A 27,901-nucleotide genomic window follows, 5' to 3' on the forward strand; every position below is an offset into this window, starting at 1 on the left:
GTGACTGCAGTGAAAGTTTCCCTATTTTTTTCTTAATTGTGGAGGACCGACAAGAAGACCTAATTAAAAAACTCCCTTTATTAATTATCTATCGTAATGAAACATGCTGTACACCACTATTTAATAAAAGGAGACAGAGTAAGTCCTTTTGTTTTGTTTTTATATCATCACTGCAATATTTGAGACTAATTTGTCAAATTAACAGCAGGAGACCCCCCAGCACACTGTCTGGAGACCACTGATTGATTCATATTCAAAATGTTCCCTATTAAATACACACACATGGCTCAGAAACCTTCTCATCCCTTTGTCAGTCTTACCAATGCAAACTCATGGGAGATCCGTCCGTCAGGCGGCAGCTTGGCCCCAAAGCCAAGCGCGGGAAACATCTTATCGCTGTCGTAGTCCTGGATGATCTCCCCCACGGCCTTCAGGGCCATGGCGTACGCGTTGAGCTGGTAGGGACTCATGTAGTGGAGCGAGGTGGGCTGAGCTGGGTTACCTGTAACCACCCAAAAGTATGGTGTCACCTTTGGTAGTTTGATATGGCGGCTAACTATAAGCCCAGTAGTACCACAGGTGCTTTGGCATGAAAGCCTAACATAGCGTGTCATCTGAGTCCACTGCAGCGTTGGCGTTAGTGAGTGAGGAGTGGGGAGAGCCAGACGAGACCAAGTGCTAGTTGAACTCAAACACATTTTGTCCATCCCCTGCCTGAAAGCTCTCATTTGATTTAATAGGATTTGGCTCTATTGCTGCCGCCTGTCCTGCCTGGACGGAGCTCAAGGGTGGACGGGTAACACAGTCTTTAATCGCGACCATCGCGGCGTGTTACAGCACTCAGCTTCAGCTACCAGGTGTGACAGAGAGCGCTATCAGGAAACACTTGATTTCCCATCTGCATATATTTGAATAAACGCTCGCTGGGCTCACTAGGCAGTCGGAATGCTTTGAACAAGCGTGTGCATATTCAAAGAGTGCGAGAGAGCGAAAGAGGGTGTGTGTGTGTGTGTGTGTGTGTGTGTGTGTGTGTGTGTGTGTGTGTGTGTGTGTGTGTGTGTGTGTGTGTGTGTGTGTGTGTGTGTGTGTGTGTGTGTGTGTTTACAGGGAGGCTCACCATTGGAAGCTGTGAAATCAATGGCCACTGTGAAGTTAATCTGGGTCCTTGGGAGAAAACAAAGATGATTCATTAACAACAGTCCTCCTCTACTTCTCTCTCTGTCTCTCACACACACACACACACACACACACACACACACACACACACACACACACACACACACACACACACACACACACACACACACACACACACACACACACACACACACACCTGTAGTATAACAAGAAACAATCAGAAGAAATAAAGTAAACACAGCGGAGTCAAAGTGATGACTAGGGGAGTTCATGCTGCCCGTTGGCAGCAACGGTAATGAGGAGACAGAGAGTCACAAGGCTTTCACTCCAAACACGAGCACAGCGTCGCTACAGGCTCCTCAACGAGTGCCACCGCGGTGTCTTTCATTTTGGACAGACCGCATTAAACGGGCAACAACACCGGGGTCAGGAGGAGAGAGCAGCCATGTCGCCCCCAAATGCTTCTAACTGGTTGACCTGCAGCAGCAGGGTGTCGCTGAGCATTGTGTCCTCCTGTCACAGCCCCTTCACACCAATCCTCACCTGCTTCCACACACACTCAAAGACGCATCGCAGCAAGATCCTCTGTCAACGTTACACATCCCCTGATTCTCAAACAGCCAGTGGCTTTTCATCTTTGAAGCCCAGGCAGGCCACCAGTAGTGGAGGAGGCAGGGGTACAGCATCGAAGGGTTTGACTCCCTGAATCCATCCAGTCCCTCAGAGACTGGTGCCCTTTCCCAATATCAAGATGTAGTTTGTCCCTGGGAGCAGCTCCAAGGAAGCAGAGTCATCCAGCCATCCACACCAGCACAGACACGCTTCAGCCTGGGAGGCTAAATTATGCACGCTCCCTCTCTCCCACACCCGATATCTCTGTCACGTGCCTGCGCAAAGTTTACGAGAGGAGCGAAGCCTTAAAAAAGGTGAACTGAGTGGTGGAAGGACAATATGAAATAAAGGCAGAGAACAACAAATTCTGCAGCCCCTGTTATTAACGACATAGTGAAACTGTTCTTTTTTGAAGCAAAAATATTAAAGTTGACATGACAAAATACTGTACAGCACACGCCCACTCTGATGAAGAGACGTTAAAGACTATGTGCTACATGCTACACGATGGGGTCTGGGGTGAGGATGTCTCCTTAACAGCTAGTCCTCCGTTAGTCACCGATTTCACCCTGCTGCTAAGTCCCACGGTGACTCAGCTTGGAACAAATATGACAAAAGAATACACAGCAGAGGGCATGTGTGTGTGTGTGTGTGTGTGTGTGAGGGGGGGGGGGGGGGTCACTATATCTAACTAAGCTTACCTGCAGACTGTACAAGATATTGGAGGATATTTCTACTGCTTCAACTGCCTCTAAATTTAGTAAAGACAATCATATCACCAAGGAGCATGATGTTATTTAGTAGGTATTCATTAGTTTAATTTTAAAATGTAGAAAAGCCCTGAAAGCTGAGAAAAAAAATCATATTATCTCTGTACAAATAAAGGCTGGTACAAGGACATGTAGAACACGCTCCGTACCTGTTAGATTGTTTACATTTAAACAGTGACAATGCTCTAATTAAAGACGGAGCCAAAGTCTTTGAAAATGTTCACAAGAAGTCCCCCTTTTTCCTCCCACAGTGTTTGATGCCGGAGGGAAAGGCACGCACGAGTGCACTGGCTGGCCTAAAAACGGCATCAGAGGTTGGCGGACGTGACCCCTCCTGATGATGTGCAAACAGATGTTGCTAGTCGGACTCCGCTAGGAGAGGAGAGGCAAACAGCTCACTCCTGCAGCCAATCAAACAGAAATATTGTGTTTCTTCATTTGCTAGGTATAAAAACAAAGTAAAATGACTGGCTTCTCTTTTTTTATATATAAATCTTTGTGCTTGCTTCTCCAGCTAATGATAACCTCTCAGAATGATTTCTATGGAGGCAGAGTTCCCTCCCCGGCTCCTATTCTTATTTCAATATTCAATTCAAGAAACCAAAACAAGAGGAAACAATATCTGTCACGATGAGTGACAGAGCTGCTTTCAAAGACACAACTCGAAATGAAAGATATGGCCAACAATTCCTCGTGCTCATAAATAGAGGGGGCTTTGTTGGAATCCATGGGTGGCACTAATGCTTTGTCGGGAGAAGTGAAAAGAATGGCGGCAGTGTTCTGGATGGAGATGGAGTCTTTGGCGAGATGAGTTATTTATGCTAATGCTGCGAGCGGATCATGTTCCTAATTAGGTCCAAACGAACAAATAGCTGATTGGGCTGAAGCTGTAGGAAAAAAAAAGCTGTCAATCAAAAGATGAGACAGGGCTGATGAAGAGAGGGACCAAGAGCCGATTTGGGCTTCAATGACACTACTGCACATGTACAAATCCTTCACTAAGTGTAAAGTGTTTGTAGTAGTAAAATAAAGCCTACAGGTATTTATGATGAGTCTCTTACACCTGGATTTCCACAGTTTGTCTGATTATTTCTGGCAAATCTACCCAAGCGCTAACAGAATGCATGTAAAGATTCAGTGCTATAATTTTCTACAGCTGCAATTTTCCTGCCTCTTGTTCTCGTGGGCTTTGGCTCAAGGAGGTTTCGTCCTAAAGCCAGTCCACCAAGTTGGCCGTCCTTTAAATGTTATTTGGCAAACTCCACGTGGGCTGCCATGTGTCCTGTTCTCAGCGTGGGCCCCATCCTGAAGGCCTGATGGATGCATCCATGTGTGCCAGGGTCTCCCATCTCTGCAGTGTTAGAGTGACCACTGGGCTCCCAGTCACCTCCCTGACTAATGCCCCACTTACAAAGCGCCCTGATGATGTCTGATTACACGATCATTGAGAACACTGTGGACCTGGGAAGATTCAAAGCTTAAAAGGCTGAGCACAATCTGGACTGCAACAAAGATTCAACCAAGTCATCGCCCTAAAATTCAGTGTCTTTCATGGTGAGAATCATTGAGAAGCCAATCTAATTAAGAAACGGAGCGTACGCGCGCGCACACGCACACGCACACGCACACGCACACACACACACACACACACACACACACACACACACACACACACACACACACACACACACACACACACACACACACACACACACACACACACACACACATTTTTTTCTCCCCCTTTGTGACCGCAATGAACAAATGTGTAGGGCACTATTACATCACATGGTCGATCCTCCTGAGCAACAATGTACCATGTGCGCACACACACGTGTGGGACACATGACGGCTGTGATCCACATGGAGGAACACGCACCTCTGAGCCCGGTGAGTCTGTCAGTCTCTCTTTCCCTCAGATGCAAATGTACACTTTTCATTCTGAATCACTCCCACCGAGGGATCATTATCTTTGACATATTACAGACAGTGAGTCATGACCGGGTTATCATCCAGACAGGGACAAGCAGCGGGTCACTTCGCTAAAGGACCATCTCTCGGCGTGGGCTCAATGAAAGCGCGGTTATTGACCTACCCTCCTTTGATGTAGTCGAGGAAGGTGACTTCGATGTCCACCAAGAATGACAGCAGCGTCACCTGCGAGTGAGAGAGCAGCAACCAGCGTTAGTGTCACCGATACGGCCTCATCTGGTTTGATTCTGATGAAACAACAGAGCAGATGCCTTACTGTGCCAGAGTTTAGGTATTTCTTCTTCTTTCCTTTTTTCTTTGGATTCACCACCTGAAAATAAAAAAAAAAATCTTAATTAACTGTCTATTAGTGAATTCATCTTTTCATTATTTGTGTTATTGGTTTCCTTTAAGAGAGATGCTTAAGTGTTCTTCTAGTTTAACAGTCACCCTTCCTGAAATAAATCACTTTTTCGATGCATTTAAATCAGCTGGATGTTGTGATGCTCTGTTGTTTTGGTGTACAGATCACAAAGCAACTTGCCTTCAGCCGTGGGCACCAGCCAGAAAATCTGTACCCGCGACTCCTTTTGAATCCCAAAGACTTGAGTTGCCCTTTTAAATAACAGCTTTGTGACTCAATAAACTGTGCCAAGGTCAAACAGGAGAAGGAAGACCTCCGGGAACCAACAAATAAATGTGTGGATTTATGCATTTCTCCTTGCTTCACATTGCAATGGCTGCACACAAGGGCAGGTTGGTCTCTGGGGATGGGGAAGTAACTGCAATGTGGCGTTAACACAAACACTCATACGCCGTTTATGTTGAACAACCTTCTGGTTGATGAGAAACTGAGTAAAGGAACAGGCCAGTTATCATTGCAGGACTCCATGTGGCTCTGCCTGCTGCTGATGTAAGCGTGTGGCCCATGAAAGCGAGCGGGCAGCTGTTTAAAATGCCACCTCCCCTGGGTGTGGTGCTCTGGTAATCAACACGTGCAGCCTCATCCTGGGAGAAGGAACACCAGCTATCCATCATGACTGTCAGTGGACGAGCGTGAGGTAAAACCCAAGAATGAGAAAGGATTTCAAGTGGCACAAACACTGTCAGACATCTTGATTGAAGAGTTCTGTATATACTGTAGGTTTTTACATTCTGACACATGCGCACACTCACCTCGTAGACATTAAACTGGCTCTGCCCTCTGGAGAGTTCCCTGTAGCTGGTGCTGAACTCGCCGATAAAGTCGTGGCTACAGAGAGATGACCAAGGAATATATTATTCAGACTGCTCAGAAAACTCTATAAATCTTTCAAGACAGACTACGATGTACAACAGACCCAACAGGGAACTGTTAGAAAGAAGTAGATTTAACGTAAAGTTAGAGTAACACTGACATTAATATAATGGGTATCAATCCAAAACACACGTATTACTATAATGTACTATACATGGACAGTTATTTTGAATACACTTGTATGTATTGACCTGGAGCTCCAATGTGCCAGTGTCAGGTTTACAGTAACCCTGAATAGACTGCAACGTGTCCAGACTGTACATTCCTACTATTAAAGTATAGGTTGACAACTGTCATCCTTTGCCTTCACACTATCAGAGTCCACACCCATCAGCACTTCCACAACAATGTGAGTGGAAGCTGGAGTTACCTGCCGTCTCTGTCCCAGTCATACACCTCGACCTTGATTGTTCTGTTGGGAGAAAATCAAATTTAAATATAACATATTGAACATTAAAGAAAAACTATTTTCTGTACTGGTAAAATCTTTAATTAACTATGTTTTGTCTAATGCTTCTTTCTTTTGGTCATTGTTGTCATTTAGAAAAACAGCTTATTGTTATCAGTCTATATCCAGCCCTCATCTCCATTCTGCATCCCACTACAAAGTTCCTTACAAGGAAACAGGGAAAAACAGAGTCTGAAAGAGGCACATATGCTGTGATATCAATGTAATATCTTGAAGAGAAGGATCATTTCACTTTGACAAAGGCAGAAGAAAGAAAGAGAGGAATGAGGCAAAAAGATAATAAACGAGACGCTGAATAAAAAAGGGACTCATCACTGAAAATAATCAGTAGCCTAAGCTTGTCTCCTTGGCATTGCTCAGTACAGATGGATGAGACCTTGTTTTTCTTCTAAAGGCCCTGTGCTGTCACTGTACAACCTAAAACCCACACCCTCCATTCATCTCGTCATACAGCAGTGAGAGACAAAGCGGAAATAAAAAGGCAATTACACTGCAGGTTTTAGCGCTGCTCAGAGAGGCTGATGCACATTAGATGGGCAGGGGCTATAACAATAAGGAAATGGGAATGAGCTGGTTCACAGAGTGCATCTCCTGCTTAGCCTCATGAGAATCCATGGCCAATAAATGTGTGTTTATACTGTACATGCATGAGTCTGCCACATCCGAGAAGGAAAAGCATCCGGTCAGTCTGAGCTGTGATGATGTGACAGGAAATCGACTAGGACTTCACATGTTAATCTCATGGCCTTGGTGTGTGTGTGTGTGTGTGTGTGTGTGTGTGTGTGTGTGTGTGTGTGTGTGTGTGTGTTTGAACACAGGCTTATCGGGGCACCTGTGAGCAGAAGGACACAGTTCTCTGTTGTTCGCCAGCTTGAGCTCATCCTTATCACCTCTCCCAGGCTGCCAAGAATGAATGTGTGACTGTGTGTGTGTGTGTGTCTGTGTGTGTGTATGTGTGTTCCGTCTTCCCAAATCTCCCACTGATAACACAGCGTGCTTCAACTCCTCTAATAAGCGTATTGAACCAGAATCCTGATCGATGCTGCTGTCTGCTACAGTGGCTAAGCTAAACTCATTTCGCGGGAGACTGGTCACAAACACGTGAAGAAAACACACTTTTATCCATCTACAATCTTTCTCAGTTAGACTCAGTAATTCCCTGACACGGTAAGTAAAGGGAGGGGCACTTGCTACAACAGTTAAATTCAATGCACATCTGAGAGGCAACGCCAAACACGTCATTTTACAAGTTTGTAATTTAGCCATAATCATTGAAGATCTTTGACAAGTTTGTGACATTTTCCTGGGAAGCAACATGTGATCTGGCACTAATTAACAAAAGCAGAGACAGAGTGTTCGCTTGTTGCACTTGCAATTAATTAATCCTAAATTATTGCAAGTACAGAATTAAGTGTAAGTGAGAGTTTGTCAGCTGAATATGCACAACTTTCTGAACAGTCTGCCTGTAGACATGTTTAATTAAGTTATGTGAAGAACTAAGTTTACTTACTTATGTTGGGGTTTAGTAAGTTTTCAGTCAACAGTAACAATAAAAGGCACCGAGGATCAGCACCATGGACAGTGGCAGTGATCGTCACATGATCTATCATACTCTTGGCTCATCTATATATATATAGCCTTGTATTTATCTTTTATCACTAAATGTGGTTTATATGAGCACTCTAATACCATCAGTTAATCAAAGGCCCATCATCATCATCATCATGCCTCCAGACAGATAGAGTCGTATTAAAACGAGCTGCTTTCTGAGGCAGGTTTCCTCTTTTTTCCCAGGAGCTCTGTCACGGCGTGTCTGCCATTTAGAGAAAACATCTTTCCTAATCGTCTCCACATGAGCTGTTTGATGGCGCAGACACAATCTTGCTTCTGGTCAAATACATATTGCTGCCAATTTTCCAAATTAGTTCATTTTAATGCTGTTTTATCTCCAGTTTGTTTTCCTGTTTTCTAATGACCCGGAAAGACCCACATACAAACACGAAGCACAACAAAGGTGCAACTATTTCATGCCTATAAATGAAAACAGCTGAGGCGCTATTTGTTTTCACATACATTTTTGTTTTTATGATTTTTTATGTCAGACAAATACTTTCATAATTTGAAAGACGCAACCAATTAGAGCGTTGTAAAGGGATTTTAGAGGCCTTACAGGATGCGAGGCACATCCCAAAGTAGCCTGTCGTGTGGCTAGAAGCCTGAAGAGGCCATTAGACACTGCCAAGGATAATCCATCCACCCTATCATCACAGTTACCCTATATTACCGATGACATTTTCTGTAGTTTTCATTCTAAAATAACACACCAGAATGACTCTAATGGTGGTCACTGCCACAAAGGAAACAGCACTCTAATATCTAAAATAGAGCTCTGGTTTACCTGTCGTAATCGCCGTTGCAAAGAGCTCGGACGGGGAGTTTAAAGGCCTGCCACACTGGGTTCAGCGTGTTCTTCACCACCTCGGTCTTGTGGCAGATGGTAAACCTGCGGAGAAAGTAAGAAAGGAGATCAGGAAAACAGAGAGGAGGCGAAGACTGTTCTTCTTGGGGACTGTCAGAGGTGGGGATACAACTGAAAGTTAAATTAAAGAGATAGGGTGTGAAATCTAAGACGTGTGAAGTTAAGAAATACCCGAATGCGGCTACTGTAAAAGCCTTTAAAAACAGTCTAATGACTTTCCACTCCCTTAAAGTAAAGGTGATGTGCACAGGTTGACAAACAAACACTGATGGCAAAGGAAGACAGTACCCCCCACAAACACACACACACGCACACGCACGCACGCACGCACGCACGCTCGCACGCACACGCACGCTCGCACGCACACTTTATTAGTTCTAACTTGGTGTTTCTACCCTCAGTGCACAAGGTTTTATCTGACCTGTCACACACTGCAGGATGGAAAAGAATCAAAACTGAATAGAATGCTTAAACGCACACATACACTTCACCCCAGCGTTGCATTTGTTTGGTGCCTCTAGCACCGTGTGTCATTTTAACGGGCACCGCAGATTTCAACTTGGCACAAATCACCCAAACAATTTCCCTTTGGCTGCCAGAAACGACTTGAACAAACATGGAGGAGGGAGGGAGCGTTTAGGAGGAGGGGGGACTCACGTGCCGTCTTCGTTGCTCCTGTAGAAAACCAGGAAGGGGTCAGACTTGCCAAAGAAATCCTTTTTGTCCAGTTTGTTCCCACAGAACTGCATCAACACTGATTCCTAATGAATGCAATCATAGGTTGAGCATTAAATACATATATGTGTACAAGTTATACCTGAGAGCGGCAGCATGTTTTAGCTCTATCCATCTATCCATGATTGCTCCTCTCAGACACTCATATTCTAAGACAAACTTCATTTCGGGTTTATTGAGTCTGCTGCTGGTGGAAACCTGTTATCTCGGTCTCCTCCCCAGGGAGTTTCTGTCAATATGAGTGCTGGTGAAAACTGGTTATGATATAAAGCTCTAAAGCTTTATTTGTGATTTATTTAATAAAACTAAAAAAAGTGATTGTCGTTGGTGTTGTTGTTCATCTTATTTCACTGTGTGGTGCATTACGCTTCTTGGACTTGCTGAACTCTAATTAAAAGGTCAAAGTGTCCTTAAGCTCTCACCTTAAGAGCGTAAACAGATACGGTTTACTTAAGTTCACACACTCCTACTGTTTGTTTCCCCAACTATTATGTCACGCGCGTTCTGATACAGCGGTCTTATCGCTACAGAGTGCAACATGCAGAACCAACTGGCGCAGACAGATCGACGGCAGATACCGAAAGCAACAAAACAGACTTCTCACGCTGCAGATATAGTTACTCACCCTGCAGTTGTTCAGCTCCTCCGCTTTCACAATAATGGTCCCGCATTTCTTCCCCGGGATGCCTCTGAGAGGAGCACAAGGCAGAAAACATGTTCAAGAGCCCAGTGACATGGACCGGATGCAGCATATGCATGACTGCACTGTTTGATGTACATGTAACAAAACCAGAACAAGCACCTGACCGTTTGTTTGGTCATAAAAGGTTTACAATGACACTGTGACATCAGGAACCAGATGAGATAAGACAAGTCATAAACATCAACACTGTCCTGCACAAAAATCTGCTGGTTGCCAAGAAGGAAATAAACAGGAAGTGAATCCATCCAATATCAAACACTTTATCAGACATGACAATATTAGACAGATTTAATGTATGAACGAGGTTGTTCACCGGCTGGTAGGAACACACTGTACTTCATAGAAAGTTTCACTTCACACTGCCTTAAGCTTTTTCCATGATACAACACTTAGGTGTTTATGCTTGTGTGTGTAGCTATAACCGTTAGAATGAGGGTGTGTGTGTGTGTGTGTGTGTGTGTGCGGGCGCATATGAATAGACTTTTTTGTTGTCTGTGAGGTTAGACTCCAAATTGGAAAGAGTGACCACAGCAGGAGGTTTATGAGGGTGTGCTCTATGTGGCCACACACCCCACCCCACCCCACACATAGTCTGTTACTGTTGGTGAGGGTTTTAGTCATATTATACTTTTAGGTCTGGCCACTCACACATTTAGTTTCTACCATGTAAATAACAAAACTACAGTAAGACACTGAAAAGCACTGTGTTCAAGGTAAATTGAGCTGTATATGTTACTAACTGTGGGAGTTCTTGGATAGATGTAAAAGGTGTGGTACAAATTCCTCTTTGCAGCATCATATCTCCCACTGCATGTGAAGGAAAGAGCGGGACAATATGATCTGACTGAACTTGGGAGAGGTTTTACAATCTTTGAAAGATTGTCACAGCCTGATGAGCTCTGCTCTGAGAGACCCACCGGGCAGAAATAGACTGGGGCAGTCATTTAGACAGCCCAGAATTGGGGTCCGCGACCTCTGCAGACATGTAATTCAAGTCTCCTTACACTCCAGCATGAGAAGCTGGCAGGGAAGTGATTCTGTAACTGCAAGCTTATCAGAACGATACACATCGTCAAAAATCTGGAAACATGAAGAGCTAAAATACTGCTTCAAAGAAGAAACTTTGTTTCATTCGTAGCCTTATTTGTAATGAGGTCAGAGAAAATGGAGCCATTCTGTGTGCTGCCCTCAGAGTCACACATTTACACGGGCAATAATAATAAATGACCCCACCTCAGAGTACACGGAGGGTGTTAAATAAACACTTATTCCAATATATAAAAGTACATAAATAACTAAGTTGAGTATTTAATCTACTGCTCCAAGTCCACGAAATGCAATTTACCTTTAAACAAGTAATATTCTAATATTTGCACTTGACTCATTGGTTAACTCGACGTGTCTGTTATGGCCTCCTCCAACACGCTGTCACGTTTCCAGTCCTCTGTATCTGGTAATTATGTGCTGGACACTGTCGGTACCAAGAATGAGCACTTGTTGACACTCGGCGCGATGTGTGTCAAAGTGCAGAATGGACACATGAAGGTAGGGCTAATTAAAAATAACGAGCTGCTTGGGTTGCCAGCATGTGAGCCATTTCATCGGCATATTTATCAGAGCTGAGAATGATGTGATTTCAGGTTAATAAGGTTCCAGTTGACAATCAGGAGCATTGTGAGCCATTATTTATGCCATGTTGTACTTTATCACCACTTTCTGCAGCTTCTGGAAAACTTTTGTACAGTAGGTGGATCTGCAGAAGTAAAGGCCATTATGATTTGTTGACATAACACAAAGAGCAGATCTCATTCCAACCTGAGTAAAAGCCGACAAATTGACTACAGGGATTTCATTCCTGCCGTTCTATTTCCAGCGCGTGCATCTGCGTGTCTGAGGAGCTGGCGAGCAAACACAATTCTTAAGATCACGATGAGGCATTGGATAATTCTCTCACGTAGTCTCTCTTCCATTGTTTCTCATCGCAACAATATTCAGGCAGAAACGGGTAAAGACACACACACGCACACAAGACGAGCACCCAGACACCGCGTCACTATGACAACTGTAGGAGCAGGGCCCACCACGGGCGGATATCTAATGGGATTCCTCCGCTCGTTATTCCTTCAAATGCCCGCGCCCACTCCTCCATTTTTACAGATCAGAGGGTATTATTCCGGTCAAGACATCTGCCTGGAAGTGACACACAGGCGCGAACTGACAGAATTATGTTACTGCATAAATCTGTCTCATGCATGCATGCAGGTGAGTTAAGGGGTAAAGACAAAAGGGACGAGCTCAAGGCTGCAATGCTCCATAACTATGATGTCATTTATTATGATTCAGGTTATTTTTCAGTCCAGAAACAGCTAATCTACTACTAATACTATAAACACAGTCACATAACCTATGGTATGCAAATTGCTAACAGATGGTATGGTGCATTTTGGGCATAGCTCAACCCAATGGCACTGGGGTGAGAAGAGGTACTGTACTGCGTGAAAGCCTATTACAGCAGCGGTTTTTAAAATAAATTGTTCAAGATTATTTTAGTAGAGCAGCAGAATAAAAACCATGATCCCAAAAAGACGCATAATAAAGCCTGTGAAATGTCTGGCCTGAATAAAAACAGCTGCGGCAAATGGTTAACATCTGAAAATTTGACACAAATGTATCCTCACTCTTGCTTTCAGGTAAATTGCTTTCATTTTTTTTTTTCCATCTTTCCTTTGTTCGTGACACAGAAAAGCACTCCAAAGTTGAAAAGTGCTTCAGGAATATCTCTGCTCATTGCCCTCAGTGTGTGTGTGTGTGTGTATATGAGAGAGAGCGAGAGAGGCAGAAAAAGAGAGAGGAAACACTGTGAATCCTCTAATCAAGACACATGGATTTGCAATCAGCGTCTGGCGAGAGACGGGTAATTAAGTCTGGGCCACTTCTGGGGCGACACGCATCCACGCTCACACACCAACGCCGTCACACACATCGTACCCACATCCTTTTAATTTGATTGTTTATGAAGGGAGAATACCTGAGCGGAGCAAGACATCAATTATTATTATAAAATCACAAAAATACATCTAATCTCGGTCGTGCCCCGACGCACATCCTCACGTCGGCAGCAAGCGCCTCACGCAAACACACGAAAAAGGAAACTCATAACCATAATTCTCTCTCACAAAAGGAACGCTGACATCAAATCCATGTCACACCAGAGGCAGACAGGCTTTCTTTGTCCTTGCTTGCCAAACGCTTACAATCAGACTTGTATTCACAGATATCAGCCTTTGTGCATGTGTGTGTGTGTGTCCATCTATTCTGGGTAACACAGAAATACACTGCACAATTAGACACGCGCACTTTTCCCTCTACAGGGAAAGTCATATCCATAATTTTCTCACACAAAAGCAGCACTGACATCGCGATGTCAATATCTGAAATTGCCACTCGCTTCTGGCGCATCAGGGCTTCTTCTGTGATTCTGTACCTGCTAAGAATCAACAATAAAAGAGCTTGTAGAGGGGATAAAGGAGGCAAAGACAAAAATGGGAGAGAGATGGTGAATTGGAGCCAAAATATACTGTAGAGGGAGAAGAGAAGATGAAATCTGTCCAGGATATTGTACTGTAGTCGTGAATGCCTCGTTTCCTGTTGCTGACTCGTCTCTATCTGCATTAATCTCCCTGTCACACTCGCGAATGCCCACCGGAGTTTGATTGAACAATGTAATTAGCTCTAATTGCCACCTATTACTTACTTATTGTTAAAGTTGGCCCCCTGCTGCTGCCTCAGACTGCAGGTGTGTGTTCTGCCACATACACACACTCTAACCTCCGACAAACAACAACTGCAACAGCTGTGGCACCAGAACCTTTGTTTACAATAATTTAATCTATCTTCTTCATTCTATATCTACGGTGCCTGGGACGTACTGTAAATGCTCCGTTCTTACGTCTTTTGTATTATAAGACAACAAATCCAAGTTAATTCAATCAAATATACAAAACATAAGTAGATGACTAATTGAAGCTTACATACATAAAAGTCAGTAACTGGCACTAATTTGGACTTGTCTCCAGTGTATTCCCGTGTGCAGTGGACTGGAGGGTTGGGCTTCTCTGACCGTGGGCAACATGGTTTTGCACTTTGGTGGGGCCCATGGTGCACACTGACAGACGCTCCCAGGGCGAAACCTGCCACCGCGATCACCATAGCGATTGCTGACAGCGCTGCTTTAAAATGAGGACCAATAGTGTGGTTGCCAGGTTGTTGAGAACGTTCAGTAAAGGGATGCCAGCCTGGTGGATCCCCCCCTCGTTTCACTCCTCAAAGCTCGTCAAGACTTCAAAAAAACAAGTAAATTGGATGAAAAAAAAAGATGAAAAAGAATACAAGTGGGTTTCAATGATAAATTACACTATTTTAGCTTGTATTAAAAATTCTATAAACCACCCTCTGTTGTATTCCTTAATCAATAAAAATAATTTTGTTACTGTGATTTCAAGAAGCAGCACAATATTACAGAATCTAATCAACCGTGTGGAGATTTCCTTCCAGCCCTGCGTCTGCGCCGTGCGCCTCCTTTTCCCTCTCGCCCGCTCTCTGGGAGCTGAGCTTTAGCGTGGAGCTGCTTGTTTCGCAGACGAGGCACACCTGCAAAATGCCACTAACTACGAGGCAAAGTGGCAGTTATCGCGAAACCGAAATGGCTCACTGTCAGAATGCCTTTAGAGAAGCAGCTGCTGTTTGTGGTTGGTTGGTTTGTTTGTTTGTTTGTGCTGCTCTGTGGATCACTTCTCCTGAGAATGGGCCCCAGTGTCTGAAGCAGCACATTCAAAACAATTTAAAATAAGACCAAATCACAATGAATTCTGGATTGTTGTCGCTAACAATGCTAATAAATCATTTCCACCAACAAACATAACTGTATTGACGGCAAGCAGCAGTTAAGATACATAAAATGTCCTTCTCATTTACATGTAGTAGTAAGAAATGCCATTAACTAAAGCAATGATGCTCAAACAATGTGCTCTGGGGCAAATTAAAAAGTAAATTAAACAAAAACATTCTTCTCTAATAACAATAACAATATTTTGGAAAGTAGAAAATATGTCCAATTACCAGGAACTATTGAAAACCATTATTTGCATCATAATGACAGTGAGTACAGGTGAGTCATGCTATATTACAAACTGTAATTTCATTCTTTCCAACACAAATGAAGACACAAACGCAGACATAAACGTTTCCATATGGGGGGGGATTTCCAGGGCTTCAATAGTCATTTGTTTGTCTTCTTTGCGTTTGCAGTGGGCATAAATCAACAGCGGCCAGATAATCACTGACATATGAAGAACGCTTACTCACCCTAGTGCCTTCTCCAAGCGACTGCCCACCGATCCCACCACCTCCCCGAGAGTACAATTGGCCTGGCCCAGGAAGTCCTGCAGAGGGGAACGAAGGCACTTTCTGTGATTCAACACAAATAAACAAGTGACAGAACACGACTGATGTGAAGTCACCCAATGCACAACTTCCCCCCCTCTCTCCGAGACCTGCCAGCGCAGCCCTACAGGCTTGGAACACCTCCACATTCCCCACGGACATTTATATTGAGCAGCAGATTAAAGCTTCCTCCCATCAGCCTGCACACCTGCCCCACTGTGCTCCCACGCCACACTGGCGGACCAAACATCCGTCATGTAATGAAAGCTTACAGCTCTTACAGAGACGGACAGAGAAGAAGACTCGGGTGTGTGAGTGTAACACACAATCTGCATCGGAGCTCTGTCTAAATGCAGAGGAGCTATTATAAAAGCGTCCTCTGTCCCCGAGGCGTTGGGGTGGAGGCACTCCAGCACTCAGTCATTACTGGACACGTCTCTAATATCAGACTGGAGCAGCTCTAAGCAGTATTAACGTAATGGCTTCGCTGCTCCATTGACCAGTCATCAGCCAATCTGTCTCCGGCGACGCCTGCTCCTCCAAACTGTCTGTTTCATCAGTGGTGTACACAAACAGCCGCGGCGCGACACAAACCCAATCGACCGACCTCGCCGAGTCCTCAAACGGCACTCTGGATGATTTGCATCACATTTTTATGATATTCTTCCCCCGCCTACGATGCAGGAAGACAATGGACTAAAGTCACAAATCTCCTGGAAGCTGCAGCTGTTGCCGGCAGGAGGTCCGTCTGAAAACTAGCCGCCTGCGACTAACGGCTAAATATAATGCAGCATGGGACAGTAAAGGAGGTAATGTGAAAAATAGAATTTTGTGGGAATAGCTCCATTCAGTAACGTCAGAGCACAGGTTCAGGAACATGAAATCAGCTTTGAGGAAGGAACCACTGATGCTTGTCACCCAGTTCCCTGGTGTTCTGCAGCGTAAAGGTGAGAGAGTAAACACCAGAGAAGGATGATAGCGCATCATAATGTGAGAAGTTTTCTCATCCTAATGTGAAACTGAGAAGGTTCCCAGTACATTTGCTGTGTTAAACTGGGAGTATTTCTGAACACAGCATTGCGTTTTCACTCAGCTTTACAGCGTGTCAACACATGTGACTCAAATGGAGAGCTACTAAACATGTGACAGCCTTGTCATAATGATTTAGCTGAAAAAAAATGATTGCAGGATTTTTAATTTCCTTGCAAACATACATACGCGCTACTCAATGGGGAAAAAAGGGGAAGGAAATTTCTCGCAGCAAAGAAGGTCTACTTGTACCCTCCTCACTTTTCTATCAGATTGTAAAAAATTGGAAACATGATGTTCGCCAGTCCTCCATGGGATGTCTGCACGATTTGATTGGCGACAAAGAGTTATTGTCAAATTCTTCTTAAATGACGATACAGAACAGATTTGGTTCATAAAGCCAATTTTAACCATATGATACTTAACTGTTTTTGATTATGTGGCTGTATTCCTCTGCCCTGTACTTGCTGTTGTGTGAAGTAATTTCCTGGCTGTGGGGCTATGACATGATTAGTAGTTAGAATTCTGCAGCTTAACCACCACAGGTACAGTATGATCCTGCAGCATTAACAATATTTCTTCTCGTGTGTCATTGTACCACATAATGATGGCTTAATGGAACAGAGCACATCAGCGAAACGCACAGGTTAATGAAGCTTAATGAAGGTTTAGCGTGTGTAACGTTCTCTGTAGAACGACAACCACCATAAGATCAGCTACAGGTCTTATGTTAACGTTAGAGTTAAAACAGCTGAAGGCAAACTGTAAACGAAGGTGCCTCCTGCTCCTCCTGACCAGCTCCTTGGTCTCCCTGGACTTCCTTCCTCTACTGCCGTCCTCTGCCAGCACCACTCGTGCATTACGCCGCGTGCCTGTGTGCCGTGTGGGCGGACAGGCCGGGCCGACGCTGACGGGTGAGTACCGGCGGAGCCGAAGGCTGGAGGCGCGTCGCCTCGGGGAAAAGACAAGAGTGCTGTCTGCGAGGACGCTCGCTCCTCTGTGGGACACGAGCCTAGTGAATGTACGGTGGAAGGACTGTGACACACACACTCTAATATGAACTACCGTACATACATCACCGTACAGTAGCAGCACTCTATGACTTCATGCTGCTTTGCTCATATTAGACACATACAGCCGCCTACAGCTGACATCCACTTATTTTTTATTACATGATGTTATTCTGTTGTTGAGCTATTTCTTGAATTAATACAAATGACTATAACAGTAAAATGTAGACAAAGGATATTAGAGACTCGCAGATGTTTATTACCACCTGCAGATTTACTCTCTGCTAATAAGTTAAAGTTCTTTAATTCATCACGACAGATTCCTAATTTAAGAAGAACTGAACGCAGATGAGTTCAAGTGATTTGACTGAGCTCAGACAAACCCTGGCAGAGACACAGTGGCCGCCTCTTTGCAGTAGGCAGGTCACCGCCACAGAAACAAAGAGCAAGTTATCGCATTGTGTTTCTAATTAGCGTTATGCTAATCACTGCTATCAGCGGCGGGCGCGGGGTGGACAGGCGGCGGGAAAGCCGTGTTTCTTGCATTTTTCAACGAGCTGCAGGCCATCGGAGGCCTCAGTGAACGATCCACACACTCACTGCAATCGCACTTTGCCGTGTTGTGGTACTTACGTGCTTTGACAAGTTGGCGCTCTTTGAGTCCACGTCGTACCTATGTGGAGAGAGAGAGGAGGCGGCATCAGAGTGATGGAGGGCGACGGGTGGGAAGCGGCGGTCAAGGGCTCCAGTGGCGCGGCCACGCGGCTCCTGAGAGGCTTCTAGAGCACCCCCCCCCCCCCCCCCACCCCACCCCACTGAAGTCACACTAAACGGGATAATTGGCAGCCGCTCACACGACTCAGGGTACAACGTGTCTGGACGTGTGAGAGGAAAGGGCACACGCTGCGTTCCATCCCTGTCGGCTCGTTAGCGTCGCGGAGGTTAGAATGGAGCTCCTCATTCCCGTGTTCTTTTAATTTCATTCTTCGGTTCAACCTGAAGACCTTATTTGTCCAGAAACTCCCCCCCTCCAGCGCAAGAGACTTGTCTAAAGAACTGGAAGCAATCAGACAAGCTGTTCGCTCAGCAATTTCAGGTCATTTCACAGCTCAGGTCATTTCACCCAACACTAAAAATGGATTGCCCTTTGCTGGGTAATATTTTGGGGGAAGGACTGAGAGGCTATTTGGTACCTTCGCGAGAACATTCTGGACAAAAGACTGTACATACATGGAAGTGTGTGCTGGACATCATTTCTAGATTAATATCACATGCATCTCTCTGCTTGGCCAAACAAAGCGCAGTGAGACAGATGCCATGCTGCCTCCAGCTACACACACTTACTTCTACCGTGTGCCATCACAATGCTGCGTTAACACACACTCACGCGGATGCACTCCCTCCTTCATCGCCGTCTAACTTTCAGAGCGCAGCTGTGTTGCCGTGCGGCTCTTAGTTCATACTGTAGATGATAATTTAATTAGTCTCCGTCTAATAAAATAAAGCCGGTAATCCCCTCCGTAATTCAATGAGAGATGCAATGGGAGACCAAATTGAGGAACAGAATCCGATCACCCAGAGGCAGCGCGGTGGCTCAGTAAATCTAACCAACTGTCTGTCCGCACGTCTTCTCTTTTTCAGTGACTGCTCCAGACTTATGTAGTCATTGCACATGTGTTTTCAATCAATCTACAGTAGCGTTAGGTTTGTGCACTCTTAATGGGAGGCAAAAACCAATCTGACATCGTTTACAAGGTACAGTCCCCTAAGCGCTGCCAAGCCGCATTCAGACAGTTCATCCCATTCTTCCTGACAGGTTTCCTCATGCACGTACGATCGGATCAGGAGAGGGCTGTGAACTGCCAGTCTGCGGCCGACTGCCGGAAGATCAGATCAGTCAGCCAGAGTCGCGGAGCTCCTCCGTAGTCGTCTAGAATGTAGGTCACTGTCAAGCTGAAGGATGAACAGCTGCTACAGACTCAGGTGGCACGCACTGTGAAGCGGGTTTTCCTCAAGTGTGTATCCCAAAGTATTCTCCCAACGGGATCTGCTGCTGCCGAGGAGCCCCCCGATAAACAATGCTGCCGAGAATCCAATTTTACCTCATCAGACCAGAAAATCTTTTTTCTAACGCACTCAAGAGCTCTTTAAATGCTATTTGGCAAACTCTAGGCAAGTTGTCACATGCCTGTTAATCAGAGTGGCTTGTGTCAAATTGGAAGCACTCAAAGACAATAAAGCAAACAAGATGGTTCCAAGCACAACATATTTGAATAAAGAGAGATTTCAATCTGTTTCTACCATGTTTTCACATTCTCTATTACTGAAAACAGATCGATGGTCAGATAAATAGCAATAGGCCAAATTATATCTGTAACTATGTGAAGGAGACAGACAGTTAATCGTGGACACACACACACACTCAGGTTACTCACAGGTCAAATCGGAGGTTCTGACGCTCCTCGAAGAAGTAGTCCAGCATGAATTTACCCACAAAGTCCGGGTTAAGTGTGTTGTCAATCACCTCCGTTCTCCCAAACTAGACGCAGAAAAGAAGGGAAGAAACTAAACCTCCGGTCAAAACATTCAAATGGATTATGTAATGTTTCGAGAACTAACTGTGTGAGCTTGCATGTGATCATTTTTTTAAAGCACTCTGTGTGGCGACTTGTGAATGGCTCATTACCAGCAGTGGTTTCTTAGCAGGCGCATCAAGGCAGAGGCTGGTTCCCAGCAGCTCATAATGAATGCAGCGATGAATGCGAAGGATCAAATCAATGGGGATCAGGTAGGTCCCCGCTTGGCATTTAACTAATGCATGGAAATGACAGGCTACTCAGAACTATGAATAACTGGGAATGATTAGCGCTTAAAGATCTGTCCCCTTATTTGCATGTCATGAATATTCATGGCGGCGGGAGACGCGGCTGATTACTGTACAGGCGCACGCCTGCACGAGGCTTTTTGATGGAGACTGATTAAAGGCGACGCAGGCAGGCGGCGTGCGCTTACCTCTCTCCACTCCCTGTTGCCCATGCCTTGTGTGTAGAGAACACAAACTGCAAATAACAGGACATCAAGTTACAGAAATGTCAACAATCCAGATGTTTTAAAAAGGTTTCTGACTTATAGATGCACTGAAACTGGACCTCCATATGTGTTTTAATACACCCAAATGTCATGGTATTTGATGGATCCATTAGTATATGACTAACTAGCCTCAAATTGCATGAATTAGAAATAAAACAACATCAAAGCATCCAAGAGTTTTATGAAGTTCAAACATAAACATTAGGTTTTCTGTCTTCAGATGATACGAAACATCATTTCAGGTCATTACACAATTTCCCCAACTAAGCCACATTACCAACAACACAAGCATATATTTCATTCCTGGAGACCTTCAATATTCTGCTGACAGCAGAAAATATCTGATTTATAAATCTTAACAGGACAGACCCATTCCCTGGCCCTGCTCCAACACTTTAAACAGATTGTACGCCAGTCAGTGATGTTTATTAGGTTTATTTCCCTCGACTTCGCCTTCCTGGTCTTTTCACCTGTCAGCACGGTTCATATCAGGAGAGAGAGCCAAGTCAAGGTGAAGTCACTGTGCTCAGCATAATCACAAGTGCTAGTCAGCATGAAAGTGCGCCTTAATGTATGGGTGAAGCACGAGCTTCCTCCTCCTCCGCCGCCTCCTCCTAATCACTGTCATCCCTGTCATCGCGTTGGTCGCTGTCATCATGACCACCCTGAGTCATTTCAGCCCATGCTACGGTAAATGTGCTGACTTTGTTTTCCAATGACAGTGTATGTCATGATTATATATCTTCCAACATAATAATCCTTAATCTGCCCACTGTGGACCTGGCAGTGTTATTACAGCCACTTTAAGCGAGGCAAGGGGAAAGCGCTGCCACTCATTCTGTGATTCTATAGGGACGAGCATTCTAGGCGGCGTCCTGTGCGTTAGTCAGCCCTGCGTCAAGCTGAGTTCACACATACTGTGAATGGGAAAAAACATGCACATAAGGAATGACTCACAACTACATACAACTAAAGAAAACATTTTCTTTCTCACTCACACACCATACGTTTCACTTCTTTTCTACTTTTCTCAATTTCCTTTAGTTTAACCTCCCATTATAACCATTTATCTCTAAACAAACCTAATGGCTTCATTTAGAGCACTTTGCTCCTGTTCAACCCACTGTGACTAAGAACCATTATAAAGAACAGAGAAGTTGCTGGTCTTACTTGGGTCTGATTTGGAGAAGGTGTCCCTGTCCAGCAGGTTTCTGTAGAGACACAAAGGAGGAACACAGTCAGAGGGAGAATCATCTGTCGTCCACATATGGCCGTGGATGCATTTAACACAGACTATTTATGCAGGCTGCTGGCCATGAACCAAGCTTTGTTTACAGTAGCTCTGCGAATCTTTTATCTGAGGTGGGAAAAAGATGAAAAATGAAAATCTGACTACAGGATAAAACCAAATGAAAGCATCTGATAGTGTTCGTAACGTTTTTCTTGTTGAGACTCCGCTGATGTTACTATTTGTTAGTATAAGAACCATTAAAATAAAACCACAACACTGCAATGTGTGGCATGTTCTTTATAATGATAGGGCACCTGAAAAGAGTCATATTGTCTTAAGAGATAAACAATGATAAAACTGTGGAAAAAGACATATTGAATAAAGACGAGCAGAGAAGAGTATTAGATGAATTATTACTTTTGAAGAGTTATCAAAATAATACACACAATATCACACTCTCATGGACTCAATCCCAGGGATCGCGGCAGCTTTGACACAGCCCTGAAACCGTTGCAGAGCTTGAACCACCGCACCAGCGTCAAACTCTCAACCTGTTTGCTTTCCTTCACCTCCCTCACAGTTTCTTCCTGTACGTGTTTCAGCTGAGAGGAACGTTGCCTCTTTCTTTCTCTTGCGTGAACTCATCAACACCACTTATGGCATTTTCTCTCTGTCTAACTGTTCTGATTCTTTGTCTCAAAGCATTATTAAAGAAAAAACACCCCTGGCGTCTCCTCAGCCCTCCCTGTTTGTGTCAAGTTTTCAACTGTTTCTCAAGACTCCAGGTTCATATTTGCAGCTTTTCTGCCACGCTGCAAAATTCCAGGTCCATTTAACACACAAGCTTGCTTCAGATACAGAAACAATTGGCGAATAGATGCAGTGCTATAATCAACCAATTAAAGAGCTTTAAATCTAATTTAGTCAGTGATGCAAGTGTCAGAAAATCAAGCAACTATTACACTTTATGCAAAACTTCATGCCCAGTACTATATTTGATCCTAGAACATTACTTAGGTTAAACATGACTGTATGTGGGAGATGCTGTTGCTTAGTAACAGCCCAAAGTCAGGTACCTGAAATGACTCACAATGACATTCACTTATATCTTACTAAACTAAATAATGAGTTAAACGTAAGTATTGTAGAACAAAATCAGGTATCTGTGCACTAGATTCCTATAGATGATCAGATGGCTACTGGGTGATATTAATAAACAAGGGCCAGTACAGTTACAGTTAGTTTCATATGAGTCATTTCACAGCTGCTATAAATGTTTGCCACGGTGTCAAATGAGTAGAAATCCACAAGGGTGATGTCCACCCAACAGCCCAAGCAAAAGCTAAACTGCTGAATCGAGCTCTGAGATTCCACAAAATAATATTTTAGTCCATCTGCTGTCAGACCAGAGGAAGCTGATCTGAAAATAACGAGACTCCTTTTCACTGCTTAACACCATGGCAGACTAAACTTAGACGTCGGCGGATGAACACACGCCACTACGCTGCAAAATAAAAATACCCCTGCCGTAATGATTATGGCGGCAGTAGTGTCCCATCCAGGGTCGGAGCGAATTTCAAACAGCTGCTGCTTGGAGCACATCACACACGTTGGTTCCTCCAAATGGGCTCCCCCTGTGTGTGTGTGTGTGTGTTTGTGTGTGTGTGTGTGTGTGTGTGTGTGTGTGTGTGTGTGTGTGTAGGACTTCCACTTCAGAGGATAATGTGAATGAGTCATGGTTCTCTGTCTTTCTCTATCACTTCTTCCTTTCCTTTTCATCCAGAGGCATGTGGAGGAAGGCTAAGAGCTGCCACTGGACTGACAGTGAGTGTAATTTACTTTTTTTTTGCCAGAAGTATATTAAACCACGACAGGATTATTTCATTTCAATTAAAACCAAGAGCTTTTAATGTGAATATCTTGTTTGTCTAAGGCTATAAACACTTTCTTGTGACTCTCATTCTCCCTCAAACACACACTACCCCTGGCATTTCCACTAGTAAACAGAAAAAAAAAACACTGGAGCATCTTTGATTCACTCACTGCCTAATCACTTAATTTGATTGTTTGATTATTTTTCTCTGCTCCAGTCTGCTGCCACGTCGAACCTGAAGCCCACTCAAGATAATTACATTTAACCTTAAGTATCTCACTCGGCTTTAATCGAGTTGATTGACCTTTAAAAGCCCAGTTTTGGATTCTGATTAGTATGGCAAACACAGTCACACCAGGCCTTCACAGTTACACAGAATCGTCTCCTCAAAACATATAGAATAGCTGAAACCCTCAGTATATCCAGTATAGCCCTCAGCCTACTGTATGCAGGTACAGATGGAGAGCAGGAAAGTTTTAAGTAAGTTTCTACGAGTTCTACTGCTCAGCTGCTCACATACAGGACACACATGCATAAATGAATCAGTCTGCAGGCATCGCTGACACACAAAGCCAGATATGACAGTGCTGATCTCGACGTGCTGTCAAACTATGCTTCCTCCTCCCTGGGGGCGACCTGCTCCAGCGCAGGCCTCCGCCATCCCGACCCAGACTCCAACGCATTGAGTCTGACAGCTGTCAATCACAGCAACAGGAAGTGAAATCTGATACTGGGCTGGATGGAAACACACACACACACACATGCACGCACACACACAGCTAAAAAAAATGGGCAAGGGGACAAAAGCTAAATGAACAGAGACACAGAGTTGGAGACGCAGCGTCTTCGGCTGATATGACAACTCCCTAATTATGTGAAACGCCTGGTGAAGCTTCAGTGAGGGGTCAGAGACGCTGGCTGTCACGCTGTCTTAGCACACACACACACACACACACACACACACACACACACACACACACACACACACACACACACACACACACACACACACACACACAGGGAGAGAGAGCGCCACAATAACAGCAGCATGGGGGGACAGTTACTATGGCAACAAGTGACAGCCAATTTGGATGCCCTGAGTGACACGCCTGATGCTCGCTGTGCATTGTTTCTCCGCCTGATTGAAAACCAGGGATGCCATCAATGCGCTACTGCTCTCACCTTTCCACCCCTCTCCCTCCTCCCTCTTCTCAAGCCTTGTCTCCATTTCCCCTTCTTCTCCATGTCGCAACATTCTCATCATCTCTCTCTTCCTCCTTCACCTCTCACTTATTCCCCAACCCTCATTTTATTTTTTCCCCTCTCGTCTCCTCTTTATAAATTAATGAATACATCTACTGTGCCTTTTGGACTGGCTTGAGAGGCCGTGTCCTCACAGTGTGTTACCTTGACGACACAGCAGAAAAAAAAATCCCCACGGGACCCTTGCAACTCTCTGCTACACTACAGAAATAAATTAGGTTTTTAGCCCACTGACGCCAAAGACAAGAGTAAAGGAGAGAACAGTTGAGTAGAGAGGATAAGAATGGGGCTGGAAAATAAAATTCAAAAGAGAAAATAAAAGGAAAAACGGATTAACTGTGCACTAAATCGGGACGGAGTCGCGGTGCAGGTGGAGAGCGAAAGAGAAAGTTGCGCGCCGGTGAGGGGAGGTGAGGCCTAATTAGCCGTCCCAACTGTGAGAGCAGCCGGAGGAAAGCCTTTGTGTGGAACTAGACTGTGTTTTAAGCCGCTCCGGAGCCCACGTTTAACCACAGGCGGAGAGAGAGAGAGAGAGAGAGAGAGAGAGAGAGAGAGGCTGAGAAGCAAAGGCTGAAAACCACACAACGCCAGTGTGTCGACACAGTGGTCAGGGCCAGCGGTTCTGTAGGTCCTATTGCACAACAGCACACACATTTTTAGCAGGAACGTTTACTTTTTCAAGTAAAATGAGGTCAACACTCCTTAACATATTTATAGTGTCACGCTGCAACCGCTTGGCCTTCTTCCAAGATGACGCTTTGACTCGTCAGAACAAGAAAAGTCACATATTAGAGGTTAGCACTGAGCTGGCTCCTGGATACTGAAAGTCTCACTATAACTGGAAGGTGTAACTCCTCAGCTACTGTATGTGGCTCCTCCTGCACTAAACCAGCCTACTGTAATGCTAGTTATCCTCATACTTTGCGACTAATTAAAACCCTTGTTTTCTCAGGGACAAAGCACAGCTTTCATTCCTGCTCTGCCTTTGTTTGACCTCTTTGCCTTCCTACAGTAGCTCGATCTCCTTCTGCGTGTTTCTCCCACTCCCTGGGTTTGACCGTGACCCAGATGGGCTCTGCCGGTACCGCGGCAGCTCCCTGAACTAGATAAAGTCCCACAGTCACACCAAGTCGCCAGCGTTTCTCCCAGTCGTCCACCATCGAACCTGCACGAACCTCAGACACGGTGAGCGAGTGAAACAGCGCAAACACGCAAATCAGCAACGCTCAAGATAACGCGCGGCGGAAAACAAAGGGGCTATTTTTGCCGGTGACTAATCTGAAATTACAGCCCATGTGTGAGCGAAAACACCAGCAAAAGCGAGAAAAGAAACCAAACACCCTGAGAGGGACGCACTCAAATCAGGTGATTACTTACAGGTTTTAATTTGACACGCTCTCAATTTCAACTGCATCCATTATTTCCTGGCCAAAAATAGGTACAGTACCCTTTGACCTCATGGGACTTTCTCCCATTAATAACAAAACAGTTTAATGGAGCTTTAATTGAACTTTACAGAGGTCTAAGGCATTTACAAGTGTTTGGGGGGTTTCCCAACACTACATGTGCATATTTATACCAACACAGACGCGAGGTCTCGCTCTCGTGGCCTTCTGGCACTTCTTGGCATCACACCCACCACTCCACCGTGAGCGTGTGTGCGGCCGCGCTTAGCAACAGACTAAGAATATTCCTGGGTAACATGTGGAGCGAGCGGATCCAACTGGGCATGCTCCGATGCTCTCAGCAGGTTGTTGCGCACACAGCTACAGGTGACTGCATCTTTTTCCCTCTTTTTGTTTTTTCTAATTTCCCGTCCATCATATACTTGGGCATTTTTCCACTGATTTTTCCACTGATCACTGTGTGGCTGAATTTCATCCAGCCACACAGTGATCCAGTTTCCTGGTGATTACAAAATGTTACTTGTCTACTATGTCCTCTGGCTAAAGGTAGAGGTATTTCTCAGACTGACGACGCTGACCCTGCATGTGCAGAGTAATAAGAGGCGTACTGTGATTCGCACCGCAGGGGCCGGGGGCTTCCACATGGGAGGATGTAGGAGGCAGACGGGCCAGAGGCAGCACCCAGGAGGAATTCAAACAGCCCCTGTGCTGTGTGACACGGATGGAGATGACTTCATTACCCAAGCCAGCTTCATTTCGCTCTCTGGGAGGATAATTAACTGTATATCAAGTACTCTAATCAAACAGTCTCAATCTGTCTGCCAGAAACCGTTTAAGCAGTCTGCCTTTATTTTGAGGACATCCAGATATTTTCTATCTGGATAAACCCACCCCAAAGCCCCTGGAGTCAACTTGAGCTGGCAGAATTCATAGTAGATGCTTTGATTTGTTCTATTATGGATTCGTGTCCCAAGGGGGCAATCACATCAGTGTGAAAATAAAATGTCAGCGGATCAAATGTGACTGTGTTTTATGTGCTCGTCTTGTGCTGAAAATGTCATCAGCTGCCTGACTGGTGCGGAGGCGCCGCAGCACGAATATCTGCCGACGTGACGCTTTGAACGCCTTCGCACAGATGTGCTCACGTACGTTACTGGAAGCCAGATGTCGGCCCAAACGCTGGCCTTCACCCGAGGCTCTCTGCTGCACGTCTCGCTAGTTATTGATGAATGAACGTCCTTCGGTGCAAGCTCCTCACTTCTAATCAGCGCGTCCTTTCCCACCTGCTTGACCCCAGGGTCAACAGCTCAATTAGTCCCGGGATTATTTCAGAAATGTTTTCCTGACCCTTACATATGCGTGTGCATGCGTGTGTGAGCCCTAG

General features: G+C 44.9%; 1 protein-coding gene across 1 annotated transcript in view; it reads right to left on the reverse strand.

Annotated features, from left to right (window-relative positions):
- The window catches only part of LOC114862138 (copine-8), a 40,530-nt gene that overhangs the window by 6,245 nt on the left and 6,384 nt on the right, over positions 1 to 27,901 (reverse strand). The window contains exons 2-15 of the mRNA XM_029162135.3: positions 21,915 to 21,955; positions 20,667 to 20,713; positions 20,090 to 20,193; positions 18,288 to 18,327; positions 15,538 to 15,614; positions 10,096 to 10,159; positions 9,393 to 9,496; positions 8,655 to 8,759; positions 6,158 to 6,199; positions 5,667 to 5,742; positions 4,768 to 4,821; positions 4,615 to 4,676; positions 1,118 to 1,164; positions 321 to 502 (exon numbers count right to left, since the gene is read on the reverse strand). Of these exons, the coding sequence (XP_029017968.1) occupies positions 321 to 502; positions 1,118 to 1,164; positions 4,615 to 4,676; positions 4,768 to 4,821; positions 5,667 to 5,742; positions 6,158 to 6,199; positions 8,655 to 8,759; positions 9,393 to 9,496; positions 10,096 to 10,159; positions 15,538 to 15,614; positions 18,288 to 18,327; positions 20,090 to 20,193; positions 20,667 to 20,713; positions 21,915 to 21,955 (1,045 nt within the window). The remainder of the gene's footprint in view (positions 1 to 320; positions 503 to 1,117; positions 1,165 to 4,614; positions 4,677 to 4,767; positions 4,822 to 5,666; positions 5,743 to 6,157; positions 6,200 to 8,654; positions 8,760 to 9,392; positions 9,497 to 10,095; positions 10,160 to 15,537; positions 15,615 to 18,287; positions 18,328 to 20,089; positions 20,194 to 20,666; positions 20,714 to 21,914; positions 21,956 to 27,901) is intronic.

The sequence above is a fragment of the Betta splendens genome, chromosome 9, assembly GCF_900634795.4.
Source record: "Betta splendens chromosome 9, fBetSpl5.4, whole genome shotgun sequence".
Taxonomy (NCBI): Eukaryota; Metazoa; Chordata; class Actinopteri; order Anabantiformes; family Osphronemidae; genus Betta; species Betta splendens.